This window comes from Mytilus trossulus, unplaced genomic scaffold (assembly GCF_036588685.1).
Source record: "Mytilus trossulus isolate FHL-02 unplaced genomic scaffold, PNRI_Mtr1.1.1.hap1 h1tg000233l__unscaffolded, whole genome shotgun sequence".
NCBI lineage: Eukaryota > Metazoa > Mollusca > Bivalvia > Mytilida > Mytilidae > Mytilus > Mytilus trossulus.
In genome coordinates, this window is record NW_026963314.1 from 2,396,815 (window position 1) to 2,407,028 (window position 10,214).

General features: G+C 33.7%; 1 protein-coding gene across 1 annotated transcript; it reads left to right on the plus strand.

The window, feature by feature from the left end:
* Positions 1-920: 920 nt before the first annotated feature.
* Positions 921-5,735, plus strand: LOC134701199 (uncharacterized). The gene is made up of 3 exons (XM_063562336.1): positions 921-1,920; positions 3,373-3,429; positions 5,143-5,735. Exons 1-3 carry the CDS (start codon positions 1,044-1,046, stop codon positions 5,391-5,393), a joined length of 1,185 nt encoding a protein of 394 aa, XP_063418406.1. The 5' UTR covers positions 921-1,043; the 3' UTR covers positions 5,394-5,735.
* Positions 5,736-10,214: the final 4,479 nt, after the last annotated feature.

A 10,214-nucleotide genomic window follows, 5' to 3' on the forward strand; every position in this document is an offset into this window, starting at 1 on the left:
TTACGAAAAATCAAATTTCACAAACTGATGTATGGTGGTAACACCAATGACACTATTTAGTAAACACTATTGACATTTTCAGTAATGGATGTTATGCTATATAATTTGAGATTTTTTAGTCGAAGATGTATTTTTTTCATCTTTTTCTTTTGCTCGGTGTTCTTGATTTTGTGTTCAAAACTTAAAAGTAAAATTTGAAATGTGATGTCAATGGTGATGCTTTTTGTGTCATTAGAGTTACTGAAGGGTCAGTGGTGTTGCTATATAGAAATGCGACATTTTTTGATTTTTTTTCATAAATAAAAGTGTTGTTAGGTCGTTTACGAAGGATTAGGTATATTGTTATCATTTAATTTTATACATGCTTTACATATATTCAGTTAAAGTGTATTTCTTAGTGTTTACAACAGCAATGCATAATTAAGACAGCCATTTTTCTTACGACAATGTATTCTGAAATTTCTGTTTGAATAGAATGCACAGCTATATGAATAATGTCACACGTCGTAATTTAAACCTAAACAACAAATTGGAACAGTTGTTTGGTAATTATATCTAGTACCTAAATGTATGTTTTGAATAGGTTACACCATTGCCACGATGCTATCAAAGGATGACCTAAAATTGTTAAAATTGAAGGAACTCGTCTTTTTTCCCATTGCATATTTCTGAATATCGTTGCTACCATACTAAAGATTAAATGTTTTAAACAATGAAATCATTTTTCACAATATTACCTCGTCGAAATTTGCACTTGTTTTGATAATGACCAATGTACAAAACAGTGGACGCGATATTTAAATTGACATTTTTTTACTGTATGATAAACTTAGTTCATAACATATATTTATAATAATGAGTTTACGATAATCCATGTTAATCCGACTAAACCTTTCTATAATATTCCACAAGAAGTTAGACTCAACTATTTTACTGAACAGCCATTGACATATTTAAGATATGGATTCATAAATGTTTATGTACATTATTTGATTGTTGGAGGCAGTTTTTGTAGAACCAACTTGTGTTTTCAGTTTTACACGATGAAAACAAACATCAGTGTATTGACTGTTCTACTGTTTCTTCTACTGATCAACTTTTCCTCGAGTGCTCATCCCGCCGGGTGTTCCTATGATGGCACATTAGCCTCAACTGGACTATATACTTGTGATTTAGGAAGTTACACTGCACCTCTCGCCTATAGTTCTTTCTCCAGTCCTCTCCCACAGAGATTGAAGATCACTGGTGTAACAGGAACATTCACCTCTCAATTGTCAGGATTCTCCAGCTTCTCCACTGGATCCTTTGACGCCAATTATCCAGCAAGCCTCGAACTGGAATGTTTGTCGTCTAATTCGTTAACGTTATCTAGTGTATCCTTCACAGATATGGGTTATCTCCAGGAAGTTAAATTCAGTTTCTGTAACATAGTATCATTGACTACCGGGATGCTGTCTCCATTTGGAACACTCAATTCCTTACGATTTGAAGGGGGTTCTATTGCTTCATATTCAAATAGCTTTCTAACTGGACTCATAGTGGAACCCGTGACATCAACTCCAGAACCGAAAGGAGAGCTTGTAATTAAAGATTGTACGATTACCCCTACGTCCATACCATCCGGGACATTTGACGTTTTGACAACAGTGAAGTCCATTCGTGTAGAGAACGCCGGTGTTACAGCGGTTGACAGTTCACTATACAACCTGGCTGTGGCTGTAAATGACGTATCTCTGGCAGATAACTCTATAACCACTCTAGACAGTGGTATATTTAGCAGCCTGAAAGGACTATCTGATATAAACCTTGACGGGATACCGTATAATTGTACTTGTACCTCCCTAGCATTTCTACAGTCTTTGTCTCAGAACTCTATCCGCTCGGCTGGTCCCATCTGTAATACGCCAGCTGCCTATCAAAGTAAGTAACATTGCATAAACTTCTCTTTTTAAATTCAGCTTGTTTCAAGTCAAAACACTATAATTACCAACAGTAAATATTTGAAAAACAACTCCAAATTAAAGAAGATATAAACATTGCCGAAAGTATACAAACTAGTGTTGTTTCATTTTTATGTGTAGTTTTTCTCTTTCTGTGTAACAGTATAATGTATGTTTGTATTTAAGAATTGAATGCTTCTTTTTGTAAATTTATTGGGGTGTTAAAGCGTTGACCGAAGTACATTTTGTATGAAGCGCAAGCGCTTCATTCTAAAAATGTACGCACGGTCAACGCTTTTACAACCCTATAAAGTTACAAAAAGAAGCATTCAATACTTATAATTACATTTTTTAGCTAGGATTATAAAAACACGATTTTCATGAAGTTAAATTTTTAAATTCACCTGTGCACTTTATTGTGGGACCTCGTGTCATCATGAATGAAATGTTATTGTCTCATGCAATTGCTTACGGAATAACATGTGATGTTCAATTAGCCAATCAGAATAACGTATTATAATGAAACATACATCTAATGTAATTATTTGTGTGCGTTTCATCAATATAGGCGTATTTGCAAATACATTATTTTAATTTTAATTCACATTAATTCAACAGGGTTAACATCCTGTGTAAACAAATAAACAATATATCATACATCTGCTACACTCCTGTGTAAACAAATATACAATATATCATACATCTGCTACACTCCTGTGTAAACAGATATACAATATATCATACATCTGCTACACTCCTGTGTAAACAAATATACAATATATCATACATCTGCTACACTCCTGTTTAATTTAAACTTTCAAAATCATAGTTTAAAAAGTTGGTCACGGAAAGAAAAAAGTGAAAAACTATAAAAGGATTCCAATTTTTTTAAATGATCTGAAAACAACAGCCGTCAACACTCCTACGCACAATAATCAATTAACTGATACACTCATGTGCTACCATATCTAAAATTAGCAAAAAGATAATTAATGCTGTTTTTTTTCTTTATAATGAATTCATGCATGTGAGATCATATAAAAAAAGAGAATGTTCAATCAAAGAAAACTAATGTATAAAGAGATGGTGTTGTGCATACCATACGTCAATGAGACAGAAATCTAACAACACATAAAAACAACCGAGGTCGTAGTAATTGTCTTAAGCATTAGACATGTGTATATATTACAAATCAAAGTGAACATCGTTCAAGTGTAGAAAATAGTGAACATGACTTAAGCAGAAAAAAGAACAAAGAATCTAGACATTTTCAAGTTTTTTTTTTTAATCTTTACAGACAGCGGCCGGGTTGCTTTTTAGATTTTTTCAGGAGTGATATTTGATAGTTTACTATTTTTACAATTCATTTTTTTCTTCAAATTAAATCATGCATTGATTGTGTATGCATCTCAAGTGCAATCTGTTATTGTAGACAAGAAAGCGACAAAGTACTATGCAGATTCGTGTGATCTAAGTGTCAGCTGTGCAGGTTTGTACATTACAATAACATGAGGTATTTTATTACAGTAACAATTACTCGATGCCATGAAAAAAAGATCTGTACGTTTCATTTTCTCTTCTGGTAAATATTTCATTAGCCAATGGAAAATCAGCCTTCACATTTTTGAAGGTGTATATGAATACGATAATACAAGAGAATCTCGGATTCAAACACACAGAAAGTAAAACCGAGCGTTTTAGATCCTTGTAAAAGTAGCTTACTAGTATTTATATAGTATATTAATCAGATCATTGTCATTTCTTTTTGTTTTAACATTAATATTTTTAAAAACCTCTTTACATTCACTAAGTTCACATGGAAATAAACAGTTGAAATGTAAGCTTACATGCAATTTAAAGACTATATCTACAAGACTGTTGGACCAACTCATATGATTTGAGTATAAACTTATTGTTAAATTGTTAATAATGAATTATATAGATATAGGAAGATGTTATGAGATTCCAATGAGACAACTCTCCATCCAAATAACAATTTAAAAAAGTAAACCATTATAGGTCAATTTACGGCCTTCAACACGGAGCCTTGGCTTACACCGAACAACAAGCTATAAATGGCCCCAAAATTACTAATGTAAAACCATTTAAACGAGAAAACCAACGGTCTAATCTATATAGAAAAAAAAAGAGAAACGAGAAACACTTATTAATTACATAAACAAACGACAACTACTGTACATCAGATTCCTATATATAGTATGATATTAGTATACCTTTATGTTTAGATATAGCCATTGGATCAACCTGTATGACTGTGTATGTTATCAGTTTACCTTTATGTTTAGATATAGCCATTGGATCCATCTGTATGACTGTGTATGTTATCAGTTTACCTTTATGTTTAGATATAGCCATTGGATCCATCTGTATGACTGTGTATGTTATCAGTTTACCTTTATGTTTAGATATAACCATTGGATCAACCTGTATGACTGTGTATGATATTAGTGTACCTTTATGTTTAGATATAGCCATTGGATCAACCTGTATGACTGTGTATGTTATCAGATTACCTTTATGTTAGATATAGCCATTGGATCCATCTGTATGACTGTGTATGTTATTAGTTTACCTTTATGTTAGATATAGCCATTGGATCCATCTGTATGACTGTGTATGATATCAGTTTACCTTTATGTTTAGATATAGCCATTGGATCCATCTGTATGACTGTGTATGTTATCAGTTTACCTTTATGTTTAGATATAGCCATTGGATCCATCTGTATGACTGTGTATGATATCAGTTTACCTTTATGTTTAGATATAGCCATTGGATCCATCTGTATGACTGTGTATGTTATCAGTTTACCTTTATGTTTAGATATAACCATTGGATCAACCTGTATGACTGTGTATGATATTAGTGTACCTTTATGTTTAGATATAGCCATTGGATCAACCTGTATGACTGTGTATGTTATCAGATTACCTTTATGTTAGATATAGCCATTGGATCCATCTGTATGACTGTGTATGTTATTAGTTTACCTTTATGTTAGATATAGCCATTGGATCAACCTGTATGACTGTGTTTGATATCAGTTTACCTTTATGTTTAGATATAGCCATTGGATCAACCTGTATGACTGTGTATGATATTAGTTTACCTTTATGTTTAGATATAGCCATTGGATCAACCTGTATGACTGTGTATGATATCAGTTTACCTTTATGTTTAGATATAGCCATTGGATCAACCTGTATGACTGTGTATGAGCTTGTTGGGAGTATTCTAAGCTTTGTTACCCTAGTGTTAGCGGCAATAGCACTGGTTATCATTTGCCACACCCGACGTCAGCTCATGGCAGCAACCTCTAACCTGGAAAAAAACAGGAACAGTGGATGGTCTAAAGCCAAGGAGGCTATGGATACAAATAGATCCATCAAACCTCCAATGAGAGGATCACAGGCAGTACATGGTTGGGGATGAGATCTTAAGTGACTGCATGGATCGATAGGTGTCAGTGGAACGACATGGACTAATCGAAACTATATGTTTTTATTTGATATAAAGTAAAAGGAAATAAATCATGTATTTTAACTATAATATGTAATTATATAGTATGGTTTTTAAAATTAACGTAAATACCCGTTATAGAATTTTGTTTTCCAAAATTAGAAAAGTCTCACACGTGGTCAAGATCCCAAAATTAACGCACATATTTAAATATCAAACATAAAAAGGGTCGAAAAATACCAAAGGGGCATTTAAGGGCATTCGATACAGTTTCTATCTCATGATGATTTTTTTACAAAAATTTACATACGAGCTATGTTTTACCCAAGTGTTTGAAGCATTTAATAAAAGATATACCTTCATATTTGCAACTTATTTCCGAAAATGGTAAACGTGTTATGTTGTTATTGACATTTTCTCTACCTTTTTATTACATTTATTAGTTTTAAAATGTGATCTTAAAACTGGCGCTCATGGGCAAATAACACCATTTCTAAAATCTAGAAAGAAAGCAGCGAAAGATATTAGAATCACACCCAAACAAAGAAAAACAAAATGAGGTTACAATTAATTACATTATAAACAAACCAAAAACAAAATGAGGTTACAATTAATTACATTATAAACAAGACCAAAAACAGAAAAAAATCATAATGAAATTACAACTAATGACATTATTAACAAAACCATAACAGAGAAAAACATAATGAGATTACAACTAATAACATTTACAACAACTCAAAACAGGTTATGGGACAACAGTTGTCAGGACAAACAACCACAATCATTCTCTCCTTGTCGGCCTAGTATCAACAACCACAATCATTCTCTCTTTGTCGGCCTAATATCAACAACCACGATCATTCTCTCCTTGTCGGCCTAATATCAACAACCACACTCATTCTCTCCTTGTCGGCCTAGTATCAACAACCACAATCATTCTCTCCTTGTCGGACTAATATCAACAACCACAATCATTCTCTCCTTGTCGGCCTAATATCAACAACCACAATCATTCTCTCCTTGTCGGCCTAATATCAACAACCACAATCATTTTCTCCTTGTCGGCCTTATATCAACAACCATAATCATTCTCTCCTTGTCGGCTTAATATCAACAACCACAATCATTCTCTCCTTGTCGGCCTAATATCAACAACCACAATCATTCTCTCCTTGTCGGCCTTATATCAACAACCACAATCATTCTCTCCTTGTCGGCCTAATATCAACAACCACAATCATTCTCTCCTTGTCGGCCTTATATCAACAACCACAATCATTCTCTCCTTGTCGGCTTAATATCAACAACCACAATCATTCTCTCCTTGTCGGCCTAATATCAACAACCACAATCATTCTCTCCTTGTCGGCCTAATATCAACAACCACAATCATTCTCTCCTTGTCGGCCTTATATCAACAACCACAATCATTCTCTCCTTGTCGGCCTTATATCAACAACCACAATCATTCTCTCCTTGTCGGCCTTATATCAACAACCACAAACATTCTCTCCTTGTCGGCCTAATATCAACAACCACAATCATTCTCTCCTTGTCGGCCTAATATCAACAACCACAATCATTCTCTCCTTGTCGGCCTTATATCAACAACCACAATCATTCTCTCCTTGTCGGCCTAATATCAACAACCACAATCATCCTCTCCTTGTCGGCCTAATATCAACAACCACAATCATTTTCTCCTTGTCGGCCTTATATCAACAACCATAATCATTCTCTCCTTGTCGGCTTAATATCAACAACCAACAACCACACTCATTCTCTCCTTGTCGGCCTTATATCAACAACCACAATCATTTTCTCCTTGTCGGCCTAATATCAACAACCACAAACATTCTCTCCTTGTCGGCCTAATATCAACAAACACAATCATTCTCTCCTTGTCGGCCTAATATCAACAACCACAATCATTCTCTCCGTGTCGGCCTAATATCAACAACCACAATCATTCTCTCCTTGTCGGCCTCATATCAACAACCACAATCATTCTCTCCTTGTCGGCCTTATATCAACAACCACAATCATTCTCTCCTTGTCGGCCTAATATCAACAACCACACTCATTCTCTCCTTGTCGGCTTATATCAACAACCACAATCATTTTCTCCTTGTCGGCCTTATATCAACAACCACAATCATTCTCTCCTTGTCGGCTTATATCAACAACCACAATCATTTTCTCCTTGTCGGCTTATATCAACAACCACAATCATTTTCTCCTTGTCGGCCTAATAACAACACGTACAGAGTTATCAAAAGTACCAGGATTATACTTTTATACAGTCAGTGTTCCTAACACTCAGAACTGATAGACATGCAATATTGCTGAAATCCGTTTCATTTGAACTACTTTGGAAAGTTGTTTCATTGGCAATATAACAAAATCTGCTTATATTTTATATGAAAGTCAAAACATTTAAAAGGTCCCTGATAGCCATATTAGGTAGAGTCACAAAAACAACGCAGCTTTAACTTGTTAAGGACAATTGATGACCCTTCCCCCTCGAACTCGAAAAACGATTAAACAAATATCTGTACATGTATATATCTATCAATGGTATACTTCTAAGATAAAACTGCAAAATTACATTGTCTGTCAAATACTTGAAATGTCTCCTTGTTTTGCCAATATTTAATCCAAATGTTGCTCTATAATTATTGTTTTGTTCAAATATCATTAACAGTCGGAAACCAGGTTGAAATAGAGCAAAAGAATCGAACTATTTATTAGAGAAGGCGATAAAAGTTTACTGTATTGTTTACTATAGTGACCAGTTTTTTAAAAGTTAATAGAACCAAACAAAATTGCAATTTTCTTCTCAATAACGAGGTGTTTTATTTTAAAAACACTATTTGCAATTTATTTAGTACATAGTTAAGCAGAACAATTAGATATCAAGTCGACGACATGCGTATTTTTCAAGTTGGATGAAGAAAATGCATAACCTCCGATTTTTTCTGAAAAAATTATCACGGACGGAAAACATATCAATCTAATAGTTCAGTAATTTTCCTGTCTGCCCTTCCATTATGTGACTGAGAAAAAATTCCAAAAAATAGGTAACAATTGTATCGAAAAGAGAAAATCGAGTGCGACTTTTTATGTTAGGGCGTGTTTGAGTTGATTATTTTGTCTTGATATCGTACAAAGTAAGAATATTTCATACATCATCTCGCTTTAGATTCTATTATTTTCATATATTTAAGCTTCAGGTTGACTTTATAACACAAAAAATAACAGTACTAAAAGATGAAATATATGGGCCAAGTGAAATACCTATCTAATGAGTCACAAAAACAGAGAAGGTGTGTTCGAATAGCTATTTGTTTTACTGAAAGTACTTGACGACAGTCTTACAAGTTGGATGATGAAAATGCATATCTTCGAAAAATTCTAATTTTTTGTATGTGATAACTAGGGTTTATAGTCTTCATACACTAAAAAAAAATGTAGTCTGCCCTTTCACGAAATATTTAATTAGATTTTTTTTAAATGTTTATGAATTTTCGAAAATTCCACCTGACAACCGATCAGACAATAGTTTTAAGTTGAATCAATGCAGACAAGATCATTAACTGATGCTCATTAGCTAGTTGATACATTTGTCTTTTACAATGCAACTGACATATGAGGATCGTACTGGTGCAATGTGGATAAATTTATCGGTTTCCAAGAGCAAAATTGGTAGCGCGTCATCCCTACAATGGCTTCCATTTCTACGATTGTGAAGATGAACTGGCGTAATGGGGAGATAATTTTGACGAAGTAGGATCCTGACTGTAAGGGCCTGATAATTCTCTTTGTCGGTTAACATTTAAAAAATGTTAAGTGTCTGTGCATGAATCAATATATAAAAAAAGAATTGGTATGATTGCCAATGAGACAACTATCCACAAAAGACCAAAATGACACAAACATTAACATTTATAGGTCACCATACGGCCTTCAACAATGAACAAAGCCCATACCGCTTTGTCAGCTATTTCTTGTTTGAATTGTTTTACATGGTCTTATTGGGGCCTTTTATAGCTGACTATGTGGTATTGGGTATACTCATTGTTCTAGGCCGTACGGTGACCTAAAGTTGTTAAATGTCTGCGTCATTTTGGTCTCTTGTGGACAGTTGTCTCATTTGCAATCATACCACATCTTCTTTTTTATATTATAAGGATTGTTACGTTTTATAATAACGTTACTCTTTATATTGCTGATCATTCTTGCAATCAAATTGAAAGTTTTAACTTTTAGTGGAAAAGGCTTTATTTCAGGGGTAATAACTCAGGTTTACTGATTTTTCTAACATTTATAGGTAAATGTCGTGCTGAAGATTTTTCAATTTGCACTTTAAATGCAGATAACGCTAACATTCAAAAACTGAAAAAAGATGTTGTTTAACGGACAAATAAAACATACTCAAAGATATGTCAACGGATTTTTATTACTTTGCAATTCAAGGCATCTGCATTATGTATTCTGTGTCCTTTCTGCCAATATACGCACACCTTCAGAATGAAGTCAAGAATATCATTTCACCAGTAGAATGTTATAGATTAAAAGTATCCAACCACCAATAGAATATGTATAACGATGTACACTATTTACAATTGTCGGTATATATCTCTACACCAATATCTCACACGTTCTCGTCTATAAAATTTAGAAATGAGTCCTTAGATAGCATGAAATTTGCAGTCCACACAACCATTTTCTTAAATAAAACTGTGATCTTAAATCACTTTTTTCTATATCTTTTCTGCATCTTGTTCTGCT